At 35.0% G+C, this 22,123-nt stretch overlaps 1 protein-coding gene across 1 annotated transcript; it reads left to right on the top strand.

Moving 5' to 3' along the window:
• Positions 1–14,593: 14,593 nt before the first annotated feature.
• Positions 14,594–17,712, top strand: LOC143624335 (CBL-interacting serine/threonine-protein kinase 1-like). Its single transcript, XM_077095030.1, has 12 exons — positions 14,594–14,793; positions 14,894–14,956; positions 15,320–15,391; positions 15,471–15,578; positions 15,893–15,973; positions 16,063–16,242; positions 16,340–16,552; positions 16,634–16,738; positions 16,816–16,932; positions 17,173–17,235; positions 17,316–17,390; positions 17,481–17,712. The coding sequence occupies exons 1-12, from the start codon at positions 14,599–14,601 to the stop codon at positions 17,559–17,561; spliced, it is 1,353 nt and encodes a 450-aa protein (XP_076951145.1). The 5' UTR covers positions 14,594–14,598; the 3' UTR covers positions 17,562–17,712.
• The last annotated feature ends 4,411 nt before the right edge of the window (positions 17,713–22,123 follow it).

The following is a 22,123-nucleotide window of genomic DNA, read 5'->3' on the forward strand; positions in this document are numbered from 1 at the left end:
TACTTATTTTACTATGGTTGTTTAAGATTAAACCAACGAGCAATCATTATGATAAGTCTTCTAACTTTTTTTAATGTATATTTGTTCATAGTTTTGGCTTTAGAAATCATCTCATAACTCATATGAACAAATGCCATTTTGTTAATTCACTTATAATGCTAGCAAATCGTTAACATTTTATGTCAATATTATTTTTAGTTAATTGTAAATGACAAATAAAGTCGCTACTTTGTTTGCAGCGCAAAATTGTTAGTAAAACATAATTTTAATCATTGTATTAATTTACAATTAATATCTTGGCTAAATTAAAAAGCATAAACATTGTTTGTCATTTACAATTAACTAAAAATAATATTGACATAAATGTTTAACGATTTGCTAGTATTATAAGTGAATTAACAAAATGGCATTTGTTCATATGAGTTATGAGATGATTTCTAAAGCCACAACTATGAACAAATATACATTAAAAAAAGTTAGAAGACTTATCATAATGATTGCTCGTTGGTTTAATCTTAAACAACCATAGTAAAATAAGTAGGTTGAATTCCTAAATCCCAATGAGTACTTGAAAGCTTACATGTATAAAGGATATTAAAAGTTACCAAACCAAATAGAGAAGTACATAGGTGTTTCATCAACGTTGACTGCATTGCGAATAGTCAAGTCCACGTGGTGTTGTAATCTCTATTTTGTAAAAAGAAAAAGAAAAATTGGACCACTTCACAAGATACACGATCGAGTTGCATTATTTATGCATATCGAAGTGGTGAAATGGTTAGCTGTTTCAGTCAATTCCCTAATCATACAGCCAACTACAAATGAAGAAAGTCAGTATAATGAATTAAAATTAAAACCATAGAATGAGAGAAAGCACCTTATAAACATGAAATTAAAACTTAAACCATTGAATGAATTAGAACAAATGTCCACTTATAGTTTTATAACTTGATGATTGGTTCCTTAAACTCACAACTCTAGCTATATAATTTTCATCAGTCCCCAAATAAACATACATTATTTTTAAGACTATTTTAAAATCAAATAAACGCAAACACTCAAAAATAGAATAAAAAATTATTACTTATTTGATCGATAATAGGTTAATATGAAATGTGTTGGATATGGCATAATGTTATCCATTTTGATTTCGACACCTTTTATTGTTTGATAATACCTAGATTTGCAAAATTGGCCAAAATATGAATTTTGAAAGTGAATCAAATTGGCTTGTGGCCGTCACGGGTGGAAATATAGAAATCATCCAATAAACATATAAAATTTAAAACAACAAAGGTACAAGTATGACCATCTCTTGAAAATAATTAGAGTTACACATCATATTTCAATGTATTCAATGTAGGTGTAGAAACATGTAATTAAAACATTACTAAAAATGCATTAAATTTAATGGTAAATATTTATTTTATTATTGAATTATTTTATTGATAAGAAAATTCTATAATATATATAGATGCGGTTTGAATGAAATGAACTTATTTTAGCATTTTACAAGGTTAACTAAATATCTAATATTAACCGGGTTTATAATGAGAATTTAACAAAAACGAAAGTCGATTTTTAGGTGAAAAGTGATAATTATAAATTATAACTATTTTTATTTGATTTAAAACTAATTTTATTTAATTTATTATTATCTTTATTAATTTTTAATAATTTAAATTGATTAATTAAATATAAGAAAAAATGTTTAAAAAATTAAAACAAGAAAAAGGTGCACAGACCCGGGTCTGGTGGCTAACACCCAACCAGGCTAAAGAATTTTATTGGTATTAACAGAAACTAAAAGTATAAATATTTATACAGAGTTATCCATGATTCTCTAAACCCTAGAAATCTTAATTGATTAATCTAATCCATGTTTGTGTGATATAGGTTAGGGTTTAGATTAGAGGTTAAAATGATTCAAAACAATAGTTTAATTACCTTGTGAGGTGTCGGGAAGGTAGTGAACGGAGCTTGGCCGGAGCTCGGACTTGGGTGAACAATTACGGGATTAAAGGGAGGATATTAGATATGTTTGATGATTGGAACGAGTTTAGTCGATGCTTAGGGTCCTATTTATACTTGTAATTGCAATGTAAATTCGTTAATTGGTCGTTAATGGCTTGGCCGATTGTCCGACGAACATTACGGGATCTTTTGACGATTTGGAGCCGTCATAATACAATTAATATATTAGTTAAAGATTGTTATTTTCGTCTAAAGATGTTAGGCTAATTTAACGGGTCAAAGAATGAGGTTTGGGGTGCTTTGCGAGTTTTCGGCGCCGAAAATCCAGCCACCGGAAAAACGGGGGTCGGTGACCAGGGTGGGGGATTTATTAATTTAACATATTTTAATTTCATATTTTCTGTTTAGCCCCTAAAGTTTCTTTTAATATTAAAACAAAAATTAAGTTAATATTACACATTGAACCTTGGACTTTTTTGAATGTTATATAATTTGTTAAAAGTATGTATATATTCGGATTATCTTTGTATTATACCCGATGGTATGCGAATCGATTAACTTTAAAGCCCGGAGTTTCAATGATTGATCGAAAGTAATATAAATCGACGAACAATGAACTTCAAATGTCGGGAATGCTTTATTAATGATAATTAATAAATAACATACATCGAAACGAACCAACGGGTCAGGTTACGAATTCATGAAATCATATATAAAAATTTCGGGTCAGTTCGACGGTTCGGGTCTGTTCGATGATTCAGGTCGATTCATTATACCCTTTGCCCGTGCCCGTACGCATCAGGTGCTTTGCACCATCGCTAAGACCACTGAGTGTGTATTGGCATATAAGAATATTACTAGTTGAACTCAACTCCTTATAAGGAGCTCATAAGTTTTGTAATTTATCAATGTCTTTCCTATTTAAATATATGTGGAATGACTCCACTTTTTTCTTTCTTCCAATGTGGGATGAACTTATTTTTACATTGTTTAACTTTTCCACCATATCTTGAAAATATTTTTGATCCTTCAACTTTAAAAGTTAACATCTTTAACCTAAAATTAATATGGGATTTTCCGGGATATTACAAAAATACTGATAATAAATAACAATTCTCTAAATATAAGGGGACGAGAAGTTGGTCCTTAATTTTCAATCTTCGTTTTAGAGAGGGAGATGAAATATCATATCTCATGCAAACTCTTTTTCTCTAAATTATAAGGAATGCGATGTGAGTGCTCCAAAAACTAATATTTTTTAGAATGATGACTCACACATTAACTACTCCATTTTTAAATTACATATTTTTGTCATGAGTGTGACTTGAACTCTCACCAATTGAAAGGATAATATTACCCAACACCTTTATAACGCTAAGAGGGAACGAGCACTCCCTCTTAAACCCACACCACTACGCAATCAAAACGCCTCACTCCCACTTCAACACTTGCAAACTTATTTAAATTTAAAATTAAATATATAAATATACAAAAAATAAATCATATTAATAAAAATACTTTATCTTAATACTTAAATAGCAACAACAACAACAAACTTAAATTTAGTTAAAAAGTAAAAATAAACTACTCTAGGATATTCAAGTCTGGTATGTGCTTTTCATGTCGTAGTCTAAAGCGTGCCACGAAAATTGGAGTAATCAAATGTGTTTTTTTTTCATTCTATAACTCTGAAATGATATCATCGGCAACTACTCAATTTCTCTAAGGTTCCATCACGTACTCTAATGATAGTGCATTTATGTCGTCTCTTAATGTCATGTTGTGCATAAAAATAGACGTATACACCACATTCCTTATCTTACTTTGCTTCCTTGCCCATGTCGGTCGATTAAGTATACCCTATCTACCTTTTAAAAAGTTGAAACCTCGCTCGATATCTTTTTTTACCGCCTCTAAAACTTTTTTTTTTGTCTTCTTCAATTAGACATGCAAAATGATTCACAAAAATAGACCAGTATGGGTGCATCCCATCAGCTAGAAAATACCCACAAGCATAAATGCGCCCATTAACCTGAAATGGGCACCCCGGTGTGGTTCCATGCATTTCATCATTTAATATCAAGGAGTTGATGGAGAACGTTGATATTGTTGTTCGAACCGATAGGACCAAAGTACACATGCCAAAACCATAAATCATACACCTCCACCTCTTCAAGTGATATTGTTGGGCATCTGTGATTGCCTCTCATATTGGCCTCACAAATGTGTTGTATGTGACCTCCAGACGATACGCATACAATCGATGCTACGAGCATCCCTCGAAGGCCTCATCTAGCTCTTTATGTAATCATGTGCATTGTATAAAAAGTGCAATGTCATGGGTAGTTGGCCTACATAAGTACTGTATAACTAAAGGGATGTTTGGGATTCCTTATTTTATCTCCTTATAACTTATCAATAAGATAATAAATTACAAAAGTGTAGCGTATGTAACTTTTCCTCTCACAGTATAAGCAATTTCAAACACCTTATTTGTTGGGCCTAGTTATTTGGTTTGTACTTAGTTTGTTTGGGCTGCGTATGTAAACTGAGATCCCTTTGGATATCGGTGGGCTTTTGGTCTTTGTTGGGCTAGCGTGTGGTATCACAACCCTATATATAGAATGCATTGTATAGGGTTCTTGGTTGTTCATTCACTTGTTTTTTTGGTCGTCTAAGGGTTGTTCTAGACGAGTTTTGTATTGATAGTGCTTAAGCACCCGACGTATAATAATGCGTGTGTTTTGAAGCCATTCTTGTGTTCTACGTGTTTGTGTTTACTTGTGTTCTTGAATCATCTAGTGTTGGAATTCCGCACCAACACCTAGATTGTTGATATCATAATTGTAGTGATCCAGATTCGGGACTTACAATTGGTATCAGAGCCTTAGACCTGTTCAGGCTCGTTATTGTGATATCAAGGATTCAAGATCTTGATTTATTGGTGGTTTGCTTGTATTTCCGGTGAACAAGTGATCGGAGAAGAAGGAGAGTCACTTTTGGGAAAAGATTGGTTTTGGTTTGGAAACAAATCAAAATCCCAACTTTCTCGGAAGTTTGTTACGCTACAGATTGACTTTTGGTGAGAATCAGTGTTCTCGGCTACAACTAGTTTTCGGCCACAATCAGTTCTCGGCTACAACTAGTTTTCGGCCACAATCAGTTCTCGGCTACATCTAGTGTTCGGCCACAATCAGTTCTCGGTTACACTTAGTTATCGGCTACAATTGGTTCTCCGCTATCAACAGTTTTCGGCTAAGGCAGTTCTTGGTTGCTTTGGGTTTTCAGTCAACTTATGTAGTTCTCGGCATCCTTTCTCGGCTGTCATTAGTTCTCGGTCAACTTTTGGTTCTCGGCTCAGTAAACTGTCGGCTCTGTTTGGGCCTGATTAGTTTGATTTGGGCCTGATACTTGGACTATAAAACTTTCTGGACTAAAATTAATCTTAAACTAATTTAAAATGGATCAATTAACGAACAGCAATGTCTCAACCAACACTTCACTCCATCAAGAACTCGACTCTATAATGGGGACCGCCACTCGTATACCCCGTCTCTTGTCTCATGAGGGGTTTAGTGAATGGAAATTTCGTTTTGAGAAGTACGTTAAGATGAAGGATCCCAAAGTTTGAAGAAGTATTCTTAGGGGACCTCAAAGAATTACCTATCAACGTGAAAACTCGACTGAATTTCTTGTGAAGCCTGTTGCCTTGTATGATGATGATGATTTTGCTAAAGTTGAGGAAGATGATAAGGCACTTTCAACTCTAACCATGGCACTTTCACCTGAGATTGCCCTTGGTTTTAGAGAACTTCAATCTGCTAAGGAACTATGGGAGGCATTAATTGAGGTGTATGAAGGAAACGAAGACATGAAAAGGAGTCGCCAAGATTTGTTGCGACAAAAGTTCAACATGTTTAACCATGTTCTGGGGAGTCGTCGGAAACTCAACTCCAAAGGTTCATATCTCTAGTGACTGAAATGAGATCTGCAAGTATTTATCTAGCAACTTCAGAGATAAACAACAAACTGGTGAACTCATTGCCAAAGAATTGGGATATGAATGTTGATGTTATCAAGAAGACTAAAGATCTCAACAGAATGTCTATCTCTGAGATGATGGCTATTATCAAGGCATGTGATATGGACGACAAGCAACGTGCAATAAACCATGTGAATTCTTACAGTGCAGCTGGGTACAACGTTGCTTCCAACAATGCTCTTATTTCTCAAGATAATTTCTCTATGTTCAAGGCCACTCAGCAACCTCCAACCCAAGGAAACTTTCAGATGTTTAAGTCCACTCAAGGCCAGTCATCCTCCACTCCGCCTCAACCAGCTCCAGTTTTCTTCACCAAGTCTGCTCAATCTTCATCTGCTCAACCTTCATCTGCTGGCGCTGCTCAAGGTCAGAACTCAAGTCAGATTCCCTCCATTCCGAAAGAGACTCAGGAGAACATAGCTCTAATGGCAGGATTCATGAACTGCTATAATGCATTTCTAGCTGGAGACTTGGTTCAACCTGTTGTGGCTGCTGAACTCGATCAGATTCACCCTGATGATGTTGAAGAAATGGATATCTCTTGGCAAATCGCCATGGCGATATTTCGTGCCAAGAAATTCACTAAGAGGACTGGTAGAAACAATTGGAACATGCCTAATAATCAAAAGGTGGGTTTTAACAAGGACACTCTAAGATGCTATAACTGTCACGAGCCGGGTCATTTTGCTCGTGAATATACTAACCTAGCGAAGGAAGGAAACACAGAAAGGGCGCTGGTTCCACTGGGTAATGCTAGGGGAGATGTTGGTGATAGTTCGGGAAATGGTAAAAGGGGATTGGTTGCTCAACAGTTTTCTTGGGAGGATCAGATGGCTGCTCTCAACATTGGAAATCAGACCGCAAATTTTGCAAATGTTGAAGACATTGAAGAGGGAAACGCTGCTGAGGAGCAAATCAAGGAACTTCAGTTTGCATATATGGCGTTCACTTCTCCCGACTCATCTGAGGTAAGCTTTCAACCATGTTCTCAAGATTGTGTTGATAAGATAGAATCATATAGGCTCCACAATGATAACTTAATTAGAGACATGGAAAGAGTTAAATCTGAAAACTTTAAACTCAAGAAAAACGAAAAAGGTTTTCTAGATAAAATAGAAGCAAAAAAAGGATTTCTCTAAGCTGAAGTCTGAATTTAGCCTAAATTGTTGTCATTACCTAGATGCCAAACAGGAAATTGTTGAATTAACTGCTAAGCTGGAAGCCTCTAAATTGGAAATTTTGAATCTAACTAGTAAATTTGAAAGAGCTGAATTAGATTTTAAAAAATTTGAGGGTTCCAGTAGAATAGTTGACTCAATGATTGAAAATCAATTGTTGTGGAAAGAAAACGAAGGTGAAGGCATAGGTTATAGTAATATTCCACCACCTTACAATCACAATTATGTTAGTCCTCCTGTTACCAAAGAACAGGAAGAAACGATAAAAGGCATGAAGTATGGTAAACAAGATAAACATGATGAATCTAGTCTTGTGAATGCTAGTGTGTCTACTTCAGAAGTTAACGATTCTAACGTGTTTACTTCATGTGCAGAAAAATTAATTGTGAAGGAATGGACTGATGAGGACGACGACCCTTGTTTTGAATTTAATAATGACATTGTTTCTGATGCTCCTTTAAAACTACCTGTTTTGAATTCTGTTATTCCGACTGTTTGTGTGGGCTCTGTTTTAAAGAGCAAGGATTCTTGTGTGATTGATTCAGTTGAAACTTTGAATTCTGATAATGTGGTTTCCAATAAAATTAAAAAAACTCAAAAATTCAACAAATATTTACCACCTAAATTTGTTAAAGAGGGATGCTCTAATGACAAACAAGGTGATAAGTTTAACAATGTGAAACATGATTCTCGTAATTTTAAACCAACTGGTCCACACAACCAGTCCAGACAAGGAGTTGCCCAAAATGATTTTTACATAAAACGACAAACGTGTTTTAATTGTGGAACTCCCTGTCATATTGCCAAAAATTGTCCACATCGTCCATATGTTCCATATTATGGATTTTATCATAGGAATATGCCATATATGCCTCACAATTCATACAGGCAAAGATTCAGGCATCATCCGGCTAATCCCTCTGACGATGATTGGAACCGAAACAAATTTGGCAGGTTTAGTTTTCATCAGACCAAGCTTAACATGTTTCGAAAAAGGGTTGGAAAAGGTGCTTCGGTTTCAAAAACGAACACAAATTCTAAGCCAAAACGGGTGGAAAAGACAAACTCGTCTTCTTCCAACCCCAAAACACCGGAGATTACGACAACCATTCGTACATATAATGCCAAATCATACAATGGAAGACACAAATGGTTGCCTAAATCTCCGGCAAAGGAACCTGAAAAATCTACGTTTGATGATCAAAAGGACATGTCATGGCAACCCGTGACAACTTTAGATGAGTCAGGGTCACCCAGTGTAACTATGGACTGGGTACCAAAATCTAACTAATCCCGCGTTTTGTGCAGGGACAGCTATGGAGGAATATCATCAGACCTTGGTATGTTGATAGTGGCTGTTCCAGGCACATGACAGGAGACATTTCCCAACTACATGACATTCAAACAATTAATGGTGGATATGTGCTCTTTGCGGGAGGAGAGAAAGGGAAGATTACACAGAAGGGTATTGTAAGTAACAGTGTTCTGAAATTTGAAAATGTTAATTTTGTTCCAGAGTTGAAGCACAGTTTGCTGAGTGTGTCACAAATCTGTGATAAAGAATTTTCAACTCATTTTACTAAAAAGGAGTGCTTAATTTTAAAATCTGGTATCATTATACCAGAAGACTGGATTCTTGTTCGATCACAAGGAAAATATAATGCTTATGTGATCGACATGAACAAAAATGTTCCTGATGAAATAACATGTTTGTTTTCAAAAGTGTCAGAACATAATGCCATGCTATGGCATCGTCATCTTGGTCATGCTAATACTAAAAATTTGAATCGTCTTGCCAAAAATGATTTGGTACGTGGCCTACCCATTAAAGATTTTGTTACTATTGAAAAATGTGTGGCTTGTGCTTTGGGTAAACATCATCGAAAAACTCATAAACCTAAATTGATTAACACCATTTCATCATTTTTTCAATTGCTTCATATGGATCTCTTCGGTCCAGTTCACATTTTGAGTCTTTCATGCAGCTCTTATTGTCTTGTTATTACTGATGACTACTCACGTTTTACTTGGGTGTTTTTCTTGTCAAATAAGAGTGAAACGACAGATTTGATCAAGAAGTTTATTGTGCTTATGGAAAATCAACTGAATTTGAAGCTGAAAGGAATTCGTTGTGATAACGGCACGGAATTCAAGAATGCATCTTTAAATTTTTTCTGTTCAGAGAAGGGAGTGTTACATCAGTACAGTTAAGCCCGGACACCACAACAGAATGGCGTGGCTGAAAGGAGAAATAGAACTCTTATCGAGGCGGCAATGACTATGTTGTGTGACTCTAAACTGCCATTATTCTTCTGGACAGAAGCTATCAACACGGCCTGTTATGTTCAGAATCGGGTGATAATCAACAAGTCACAGATGAAAACTCCATATGAGATTTTCTATGGTCATAAGCCTACTGCTGCGCATTTCAGAGCTTTTGTTTGTCCGTGTACTTTACTAAACCTCGAGTCCACACCAAAATTCGGGGCCAAAGCTGATGATTGTTACTTTGTCGGTTATGCGGGCCACACTGCCTACAAGGTCTACAATAAGTCTACCAAACAGATTCTCGAGTCCTATGATGTTCGTTGGTTGGAAGAAAACGAGACTGATGCTCGTGTTGATCCGGACTGGTTATTTGATTACAATGAACTTTTCAAACCATTCAATGTGCTTCCGGTCATCAACACCGAACCATTGAGCAGTGCTACAGTGGATGCTGAAAGGGGGGACTCACATGCAGTATCTCACATCTCTCCACCTCTGGATGATGATGTCACAGAACCACTTAATGACGGCACACCCGCACCCATCACTCAACCGAAAGATGTTCCAGAAACTGAATTCTCGCAAAATTCGTCTGATGACGCTGCGGCAGTTGAGGGGGAGAATTCTATTCGTCAGATTTTCGAGAGCACACTTTTTCCCGATGCCATTCCAAATGAATATGTCGCCAGCACCTCGTACTTACATAGTACAGTGACCTCAGGATGGAAGAACCCTCTTGCTTATGCTGGTGCTGATGTAAATCTATCAAACTTGCACTCTACCAGTGATGTTTCTGATCAATTAGTTCCTTCGAGGATTCAGAAAAATCATCCAATTGAGAATGTCATTGGTCCTCTTGAAGCGGGCGTGTCCACCAGAAGTCAAACGGGACACATAAACAGTTGTTTGTTTTCCTATTTCATCTCTCAGATTGAGCCAAAGACGGTGGAAATGGCCCTCCAGAAACCGAGTTGGTTAGATGCTATGCATGAGGAATTGAATCAGTTTTGATAAGTTGAAAGTTTGGAGATTGGTTAAGTTACCGGAAGGAATAAAAGCACTTGATACGAGATGAGTATTCCGAAAAAAGCAAGATGACACCGGGGTTATTGTTCGAAACAAAGCACGATTGGTAGTTCGTGGCTTTCGTCAAGTTGAAGGGTTGGATTACACTGAAGTCTATGCTCCAGTGGCTAGACTTGAGGCCATCAGAATTTTTCTGGCCTACGCTTCCTTCATGGGGTTCACGGTGTATCAGATGGATGTTAAGACCGCATTTCTGTACGGCGAAGTCAAAGAAGAGATCTATGTGGAACAGCCACCGGGTTTTGTTGACTCCAAGAAACCAAATCACGTCTACAGGTTAGACAAGGCATTGTATGGGCTTCATCAGGCTCCTCGGGCATGGTATGCTACATTGACAACACATCTTCTACATCATGGCTACAAGTGAGGAACCATTGATCAAACCTTGTTCCGCAAAACTGTCAGAAAAGATTTGATTCTAGTCCAGATTTATGTGTACGACATTATTTTTGGATCCACCAGTGCTGAATTGTGTGCAGAATTTGAAGAAGTTACGAAGAAAATATTTGAGATGAGTTCGTTGGGTGAGATGACAACATTTTTGGGGTTACAGGTTCGCCAAAGTTCGGCAGGAATTTTGCTGCATCAAGGAAAGTATGTTGAGGATGCTCGCAAAGTTTGAGTTTCAAGACTCCAAGAGTGCTAACACTCCAATGGCGGAAAGGCCTTTACTGTCATCTGATCCGGAAGGGAGTCCCGTAGATCAAACATACTATCGATCAATGATCGGGTCTCTAATGTACCTCACCGCCAGCCGACCCGATATCATGTTTGCAGTCTGTCAGTGTGCTCGTTTCCAGGCTAATCCTAAACTCTCTCATTTAATTGCTGTTAAACGTATTTTTAGATATCTGAAGGGATAACCGAAGTTAGGTCTTTGGTATCCCAAACAATCAGAATTTGATCTTTATGCTTTTGCTGATAGCAATTATGGGAGAGATGATATTGACAGGAAATCCACATCTGCCGAATGCCAGTTCTTAGGAGATCATCTCATTTCATGGCAGTGTAAGAAACAACAAACGGTGTCCACCTCGACCGCCGAGGCAGAGTATGTTGCTGCATCAGCTTGCTATTCTCAGGTTATCTGGATGCAAAACCAGCTGCTGGATTACGGTTTGGAATTTCTTGATACTCCCATCTTTTGTGATAATGATGTTGCCATTACAATTGTTAAGAATCCAGTTCAACATTCTAAAACCAAGCACATCGATATTAAAATTCATTTTATTCGTGACTGTTTTGACCGAAAATTGATTCACCTTGAATAAGTTCACATCGATAATAATGTGGCAGACTTATTTACAAAACCGGTCGGAACAGCCAAATTTAATGTGCTTGTGAGTTTTCTTAAAATGCTTCGTTTCGAGGATTGAGTCTTTTTGAGTGTAAACTTATACATATTTTCTTAATTTGTACAATTTTAGGGGGAGAAAAATCAAAAAGCCAAAAATAGTGTGTGTGTGTGTGTAATCAAAAAGCCAAAAATAGTGTGTGTGCGTGAAAAATCAAAAAGCCAAAAATAGTATATGTGTGTAAAAATCACTCTCGCTTAAAATTATGTCGGTTGCTCAAGTTTGAAGAACATGTACCTTTATATATTTGGTTCGGTGATCTCCTTGTAGAATCACAGGATAGCCATTTATCTAAAGACTGGAAGCATCTTGGGCGATATTGTGATATGTTTTTTTTGTGTTTTGAATTCTTTCACTTAAAATTATGTCGGTAACTCTAAGTTGGAAGGACATGTAATTTCATATGTGTTTGGTCCTGTTAACCACTTGTGGACATACGGGATAGCCATTTACCTGAAACCTAAGAGTGACCGGGGTGACTGAGTTTTAAACTGTCTTTCGGGAAATGATATTATTATTCAGTTATCAGCTTTTAGAAGCTTCAAATATTTTCAAATGAAAATTGATCCAACCTTTGGAAAATGATAGATAAATTGCTTTTGTGTGCCTAACGAGTGAAGTTATTAAGCTTAAAAGGCTCTAGAACAGTCATTGATTTGTATGGTAGCTTTCCATGATGCGTAAAAGTTGAAGTGATATAAACTAAATTTGCTAAACTTACTGCTACAGAGAAGGCCACTCATATTCCTGTGCCTAAAGCTATTCCAGATGGTACTTTGGATAACATGAGATTCTGGATGTATGATAGTGAGACTGCCACCGTTGTTATAAGTTTGCAGAAGGGCAAAGGGCAGTACAAATTTGTTGATCCAAGAGATTTGCTAAAGCTAGGAGAGAAAGACATCAAGACACTCAGTGCATTTCAGATAATTGTCGACCCGATTTTTGAAACGACTGCAAAAGAATATACAAGCATGGTGGCTTCTATTATCAGATGCAAATTTTGGGCAGGTAGTTTGAAAGACGCTGACATCGATTATATGGAGCATGATTGAGAACCAAGCTACAAACCAAGGGGGAGATTGTTGGGCCTAGTTATTTGGTTTGTACTTAGTTTGTTTGTTTTGTTTGGGCTGCGTATGTAAACCGAGATCCCTTTGGATCTTGGTGGGCTTTTGGTCTTTGTTGGGCTAGTGTGTGGTATCACAACCCTATATATAGAATGCATTGTATAGGGTTCTAGGTTGTTCATTCACTTGTTTTTTTGGCCGTCTAAGGGTTGTTCTAGACGAGTTTTGTATTGATAGTGCTTAAGCACCCGACGTATAATAATACGTGTGTTTTGAAGCCATTCTTGTGTTCTACGTGTTTATGTTTACTTGTGTTTTTGAATAATCTAGCGTTGGAATTCCGCACAAACACCTAGATTGTTGATATCATAATTGTAGTGATCCAGATTTGGGACTTACATTATTACTTTTTTAAAAGTTAATAAGTTATAAGTTGGTAAAAATAAGCAATCCCAAACACCCCCTAAATAACAAATTGCAAATTTATTTTGGGCACTCATGTGAGGTCCTTTAAGATATTGCTAAATATTCATTTTATCCGTATGGAGGATTACTACTTGTGATAAAACTCTTTTTAGACCTCCCATCCCTTCTTGAAAGCATTCAAAGTTTGCCTCAATATCCCTAACAATTTGTAAAAATAATTATTTCGACTTACGAAATCTCCCTCTACATGTCTACACATCTTACTTTTGGGTTTCAACAAAGTAACTTTTCATTAGAACTTGATACGCCAATTCACGATCATGTGGCACATGTCTCTTTGTAGATGTAGCAGTATCTTCAAGTTCAAAATAAGTGATTGCCACCTAGGACATAAACTGACCCGATAGCTAATCATGAGTCAAAAAGTAGCGACATATTGTTAGAATCGGATAAGCTAAGAGGTGATCCAAGACAATTCGAATCAGATTGACACATTTGATTTTTTAAAAATATGAAGTTAAATTATTTGGTTGTGTAGAAAATGAACGTAGAGTAGAGTGGTTTAATTGGTTGTGTACAAAAATAAATGAAGATTGGTTAATTTATATATAACAATAATATTTTTTAGTAAAACAAAACCAACTCACTTGCATAATTCAATTATTTCTCTCAAAAATATTATAATTAATATTATTCTAGAAGTTATTTATCGTTACATAACAACTTGATATCCAACCTTTGAGTTGATGATAAATCAAGTTAAACGTACACCCAACCTTTGAGTTGATGATAAGCACATCATTCAAAAGGCAAGTTAAGCATATCATAAACCACTAACCCAGTATAAAAACGAAAAAAGGTTAAACAATAAAATATTCCAAGTTTAGCGTGTTTATTATTATTATTATTAAAATAGTAACAATCCTCAACAGAAAACAGAAACTTATTTGGCCTATTTTGGCGTGTTGGCAAATACTATTATCATCTCATTATCTACGCTAGAGGTAACGTACATACTTGACCAACAACATATCCTTCTTTCATTTTTATATTTATTTCATTTCATTTAAATATTACAATATAAATCGCATAATATCTGGCTATCTATTTATATACTCTCTCCGAGCACCCCTTTTAAAAACATACAAAACTTTCATTTTGTTGTCTCTCTATTTATTGTCACACCACCGGCGGTTGAAATGGTATTAGTCGGAAGAAAGAGTTGCGGTGACGATGGAATGCAACTGCAACTGGGTAAATACGAGATCGGAAGAACGCTCGGCGAGGGCAATTTCGGCAAAGTTAAGTACGCTAAGGACGTACAAACCGGACATCCCTTCGCCGTCAAGATTCTTGAAAAGACCCGGATCAAGAATCTCAATTTCTCCGATCAGGTATCGTTTTCTTCATCTGGGTATTGTTTATTGTTGGATCCCTATTAGGGTTTTTGATAAAGTTTATATCTTTGATTGAAATTTGATTAAATTTTTGTAGATAAAGAGGGAAATTGCGACATTAAAGATCCTTAAGCATCCGAACGTTGTTCGATTGTACGAGGTATGCTTTAAACATATGTTTGATTGTTTAATACCGAGTCAAAGTAAAACCTTGAATGAAACTTGAATTGCTGGTGAATGGATGAAGATAGGAAGGTAGCAATTTGGGGATGGTGGGTCAGAAAGTTAATTTGGATGTTTTGTTTCGTGTAATGATCAGCTTGCTTGGAATTAAGTAATAATATAATATAAAATTAAATAAATAAACACCCTTTTTGAACTTTTTTATTCCAATAATTGAGCACTTAAGAAACAACGTAGATGTTAAAGCAAGTCTTATCCTTGTTTGAAAATTTGGATTTTCTTTTTTAATTTTAATTTAATTTTAAGATAATATGAACATGAGCATCAACTTCTGGTTCAGGTTTTAGCAAGCAAAACCAAGATTTACATGATTCTTGAATATGTAAACGGAGGCGAATTATTCGAAACAATTGTAAGCAAGACAATATCTTTTTTATAATATCTTATTGTATTGAATTAAGTCTTGATGGTATTGAATCTGTTTCCGATAGGCATCAAAAGGTAAACTATCTGAATCGGATGGCCGAAAGTTGTTCCAACAACTAATTGATGGGGTCACATATTGTCATGACAAAGGCGTTTATCATCGGGACCTTAAGGTCATTAATACTCCTCTTTTCTTTCATAACATCAAGATCCTACAATGGTCATATAAACATGTGGCATTAATGACCCATTCATTTATTAACGGGTCAGCTTGGGATAGTTGATAAGTCATATCCGTGACAGGTTGGCTTTGTGAAATAATATAGAGTAATATTATATAATCACATGCTAACACGCCAATTATTTATGACATAAAATATTCAGCCATAAAAATTTTGCGGGCCTACTCAACCGACCCGTATTGCCACCTGTCATGGTCATGGGGTGCACATATTTTGGACTGACATAATACTGGTTTAAACTGCAGTTAGAAAATGTTCTTGTAGATGCTGAAGGAAGCATCAAGATTTCAGATTTTGGACTTAGTGCACTACCACAACATTTAAGGGTATGTTAGTTAAATATATGATGCGCGCATTTCAGGGTGTGCATATTTCTTATAAACCGGATTAAAGAAAACGGTTTTTTTATTATTAGGATGACGGGCTACTCCATACAACATGTGGGAGTCCAAACTATGTTGCTCCCGAGATTCTTCAGAACCGTGGGTATGATGGCGCCACATCAGATACTTGGTCATGTGGTGTGATCTTGTATGTTATTCTTACAGGGTATCTACCATTTGATGACAGAAATCTTGCGGTTCTTTATCAAAAGGTGTGTGTGTGTGTGTGAATAAAGTTTGAAGCTTTTCTTGAATTTGATGTTTTTGGATATTTTTTTGACATAATTTTGTTTTGGGTATTATTTGTAGATTTTTAAAGGGGACGTGCAGATGCCCAAATGGTTACCTTCAGGAGCAAAGAATTTGATAAAGAGGATTCTTGATCCTAACCCTAAAACAAGGATAACAATGGCGGATATCAAAGAAGACGAATGGTTCAAACAAAATTATGTTCCTGCAATTGTTGATGATGAAGAGGAAGATGTAGTTGTTGATGACGAAGTTCTATCATTACACGAGGCCGTAAGAAATCAAATATTATTTCATTGTCTATTCCGAATCTTGAAAGTTCAGATTTCTGAATCTTTGTTTTGGTTGTTGCAGCCGACAGATTCCGAAAAAGATCCAGAATCACCGACTCATATTAATGCTTTTGAACTCATTGGGATGTCATCAAGCTTGGATCTTTCTGGGTTCTTTGAGAAAGAGGTGAAAGAATTGTTTTGAATTTTTTTTGACCAAGTTTGACTTGATATTGAACAAAACTGACTCTTGGTTTATTTTAGGATGTATCTGAGAGAAAGGTGAGATTTACATCCACATATTCTCCAAGAAGATTGCTCCAAAAAATCGAGGATACAGTATCACAAATGGGATTTGGAGTTCAAAAGAAAAACGGAAAGGTCAGTGATGACTTTTTGTTCTAACTTGCAAAAAGACAAACCTTTTATAACCAACTTATTAGGTCATAAAGCTCCATCAAAGTTTCAAACTTTATGGATTTTTCTGCTCATAAAAGATTGGTAACCTAAAATAAAGAAGTTAGACCAAAGTATTTACCTTTTTATGCAATTGTGCCAAACAAAAACAAGAAACACGATCCAGTTTTTCAAGTTTGCTGAAATATGGTTTCTTGTGTATAGTTGAGGGTGGTTCGAGATCACAAAGGACAGAGGAAGTCTTGTAATTTATCCATTACAGCAGAAGTAAACATTCGAAACTCACAAACACCTCACTGAAAAATCTGCTTAAATCCTTTATTAATATTTATTGTTTCTTGTTGCAGGTTTTTGAAATCAACCCATCATTGTATGTAGTTGAATTACGGAAAAATAGCGGTGAATGTAGTGAATATAGACAGGTATGTATTGAATTATTTGACCCATGATCCGTTGATATGGATCTTAATCTTGACTCGTGGATTAGCCCGTCTAATTGTTAATGTTTACAGCTATGTGATAAGGTATTGAAGGATCTAGGGGTGTCGCGAAGTCAAGAGCATTTGGCAGCGAAGCTGTTAGAAGCTTCGTAGGGGTTTCGTATGAATATATATTGTATGTGTATAGGAGATATCAGTCTTCAATCTGTATTGTATTGAAGGAAGGCGAAGATTAATATTTTATTTTGTTCTTTATATGATTTTCGATTCGATGCAAGTGTAAGTAGAGAAACCTGCAGGGAATCTGTAATACATAGTGGGAGATTTGTGGGTTTATGGTATAGGTTGATAGGGATTGTAATGAAGAATTAAAACAATATGAAATTTGTTTTGTGTATATTGATGCATAAATCATTTGTCTATTGATGCATAAATCATTTGTCAAGATTCTGAAAATAATGTTTCTTCTATGGTGTCTTCTCCCATGATCCTCATTGAGAGAAAATATAACTAATTACGGATGAGCCTCTAGATGCTAATTTTTGCAGCAGTTTTGAATCAGTGGTTGAAGTTGATTCAGCAAACTGTCACGAGGTGCATTTTTTTCTGCGTATAATGGTGTCGGTGTGAGAGAGAAAGCACGGCCTTAATGAAAGGCTAGATGAGCTGCAAGCAGCCTTAGAGCGCAAAGGATTAAAACCGGTTGCAACTCAGTGGTAGCAATTACGACACCCAAATAACGAAGCTCAAGTATTTAGGTCTTTTGTACAGTCACAGGGACATTAAATATATGGTGTAGCTCACTTGCATTCAGGGTTGTGGGGTCAACTGCAAAGAAGTCACATAAGTTTTGTGTGATAAGAGATTTCCAACAACATAAAATACAAAATTCTCTAGTGTTGCGATTCGGTTGATTATGCTACACGAAACCAATTGCTTCGCTTTTCTAAGAGATACAACTCACAAGCACAAAAGTTGGAGGTAGTAGGGATGAGGATGCTAATGTGGATGTCCGGGCACACAGGTTGGACCGAATAATGAATTGAGTTTTTGAGAATAAATTGGGCCGATACACATTTCAGAGAAGGTAAGGAATGGGAACTGAGATGGTTTGGGCACGTGAAGAGGAGACGGATAACAAAACATGTAAGAAATGTGAAAGCCCTCGTGGAGAAGTGAGACCAAGGTTAGGAACTTTTAAGGGACACATAACTTTGTCATAACTTTGTCGTGGTGTCTTGAATTTTTCTACCCTCGTGTGTGCATTTCTTACTTGGTGCAGATGGTAGTTGCATTCTAGGTGGTTACTGACTTTTTTCTTTCTTTCTCAAATTTCTACTACTCTACTATTACAAAGTTTTATCATCTACCTTTTGTATATCACTAGCTTACTACACTATTATTAGTTTTGTTTACGTTTCTCCTAAATATGCTTTATTTTTATTCGTATTTTTTATGCTTAAAAAGCGGTTTTATGCCCAGGAGTCTCGCTTGGGCAGTCTTCATCATGTTTATGAGATAGCTGTTAAATGCCTTTAGCATGGTCATCATGTTATCAGCCTCGTCAGTGGAAACTGCTTGCTCAAGAATATCTTCATCTATGGGAACTGATCGATCAATGATAATTTAAGCAGTCAGCAATCGTTTTCTTTTCTTAGGCATTTATTGCATTGTATTGGTGGAAAGTTCTTCATGCAATATTACATTAGGATTCACAAGTATGTATTTCAATTTTTCATCCAAATAAATCTATACAATATTTAGACCTAACATGAGATATTTGTTGGAAAATATGGATGGTAGTATTTAGATGGAAAGATGTTGAGAGGGACATGCTAAGGGACCCAAATCACCATAATTAATGTTTCCCTCTCCTTGTGTGAACCCTGCAAGCTGGGGTACATCACAGATTGCGCTAGCCTAAGGAAAGGACGACTAGCGTTACGTCATTGAGTTTGCTGGTAATACCAGGCTCAACGACAGGCGGTATGATCACTTCATGTGGGAGTGCTGCCTATTTCGAAGAAAGAGAATTAAGAAAGAACGGCTTAACAACACATAGCGTTAATGTTACGGATCAATTTGTTATTGTTTTAACAAATACAGAACACACAAAATTCATACTTTTTGTAAAGAAGTGACGAAGTCTCAAATAATGCATACCAAATAGACTATTCATGTTATCAACTTTTAGTTTTTATTACTTTTAGTTAAAAGTATAAGATATATAAAAAGGCGTAGGGACCATAACTATAATAATGTACTAAAAACGGTAAAATATCTAGAAAACTTACACATCTATTAAATGTCTTTCTAAAGGACTAGTATTATAAGTTGTAAAATGCATAATGATATTTGCAGTTCTTCTAGATATTTAAAAATTAAGTCGTAACTTCATGGAAACCATAAGGACCACTTTTAATGGTTATTCAAGGATATTAAAGATAGATCTTGAACCAAATGAATGCTATAGATATCTGTTTTTATATTTTCATATTGCTTAACAAACAAATTATTGTATTCATTTTCTCTTTTTATAATATTGATATTTCCAAAACAGTATATGAAACAAAAAAATATACATATACAAAGGTGTTTACTTACTTGATCCGTGATCCATTGATATAGATCAAAATTTGACCCGTGGAACAACCCGAGCCTGTGGATCAAAAATTGACCCGTGATCTATCTTAGAAGGTTTTGAAGGATTAGCAAGGTTGCTAAAAGCTACACAAGGATTTTGGGTCCTGGTTTCGTGTGAGTATATGTATGTATGTATGTATATAGAAGATATCAAACTCATGCGTCTGCTAAAATCAATGGATCACGGGTCAAGTAAGTAAACACCTTTGTATAATGAATACAATATGTCTGTTAAAAGGATCACTAATGTTATAAATTTAAAAATCATGTATGATATTTGTGTTTTAGATATTCTAAATCTAAAAACATAACATCATAAAAGCCATATGGACCACTTTTCATAATTATTAAACGATTTTATTGGTAGATGTTGAGAAATATATATGATATGTTACGCAAATCTATTTTCATATCAGATGAATGTTTGCATATATTATATTAGTATTATCAAAAGGGAGTATGAATGATAATTATACACTCATGCCTTGATAAGATTTTTGACTTATAGCACATAGCGGAACTTGTTGAAGCGCGCCATTGTTGGACACTTGTGTGCAAGAGACTTCTTTAGTTTGTATCCGTCTCGGTAGTGATGTAGCCTCGTTTTATCTTGCATGTGTTCTGGTAGATTTGTGAGTCGCTATTTGGAAATTTCAAGTCAATCGAAATTAGAGTTTATTACCAAACTAGTGTAGTTAGAAAAATTATTTACCACTTTGATGTAGTTTGAAAACTATTTACTAAAATGGGTAGTTTCTTAAGAATTGTTTTTTCTCTCTCTTATTTTAATTGGGTAAACTAAATTCTTAAATTAACATCTTTTTAAATTTATAATTTTATTCACGAAAGTATTATTTTAACAAGATTTCCTTCTTTCATAATATAAAATAGTTCTAATAACATTTCTTAGTTTATTACTTGACGTTATAACTGTAACTATTTTTCACACATAGGATTGTAATATAATAATGTTAAATTAACTATCAATTTATCTCATACACACAACGACTACAAATATTCAATAGTACTAATTCAAAATAAGTTTTCTAATTCAAAATAAGTTTTCTAACTGCGTTCATGTTCATTGACGTAAACAAGAAAAAAAAAATCTGAATATGTAGTAATGTGTAAAAATTTTCTCGACGTTTGTGTATAAATTTCGTTGACCACAATATAATTTTTTGTTACCGTAACTTCGTTAGCTATAACGAATATCGATTATGTACTGGTATCGAGTGCCAATATTGCACTGGTATTGTAACAAAATTTATACCGTAACGTCGCCAAAAAAATACACCTAATTATGTATTCTTTTTTGTGTTTAAGTTATCGAATATCAGTTATAAAAATTACTTCTAAATAATATTAATTCTTAAACCAATGGCTTTATATATCAAACAAATAGATAGTTAACTTAATATTATTTTATTATAATGGTTATGTGAAAAGTAGTTACAGCCATATGTATGAAATTTCTTTTACGTATTCCACATTAAGCTCGAACAAGCAATAATTGAAAATTCTTGATAAAATTATATAAATTATGAAAAGAGAAAATCATGTTAAAATAAAACTTTAGTGGATAAAACTATAATTCTGAAAATATGTTAGTTTTAGATTTTGGTTTATTCAATTAAGAGAAGGGAGAAAAACAAGTTTCAAGAAAATAACCATTTTAGTAAATAGTTTTAAAACTACACTAAATTGGTAAATATTTTTTCCAACTACACCATCTAGCTAAAAAAACTCATCAAATTTATGAATTATTTGTCGAAAAAAATGTAATGTAGGATTAAACATCAAATATGAAATTTCCTTTTATTTGTAAATATATTATAAAAAGGATAAAATGATTATATTAAAAACTTATACATCTATTAAATGATCTATTAAATGTTTTATTTTTAAGAACCACTAGGTTTAATATTTAAAAAAAATATGGGTGGTATTTGTAGTTACAGATACTAATAATTTTGTTAAAGATAATGACAGCTTTTAGTAATTAATAGTTATTCAACACATTAAATGTTCCACCTTATCTGTTTTCGTATAAATCAGTTATCTCTTGATAA

Source organism: Bidens hawaiensis, unplaced genomic scaffold (assembly GCF_021521415.1).
Source record: "Bidens hawaiensis isolate Kalapana, Puna unplaced genomic scaffold, B.hawaiensis_p1.1 tig00003760_1, whole genome shotgun sequence".
NCBI classification, from domain to species: domain Eukaryota; kingdom Viridiplantae; phylum Streptophyta; class Magnoliopsida; order Asterales; family Asteraceae; genus Bidens; species Bidens hawaiensis.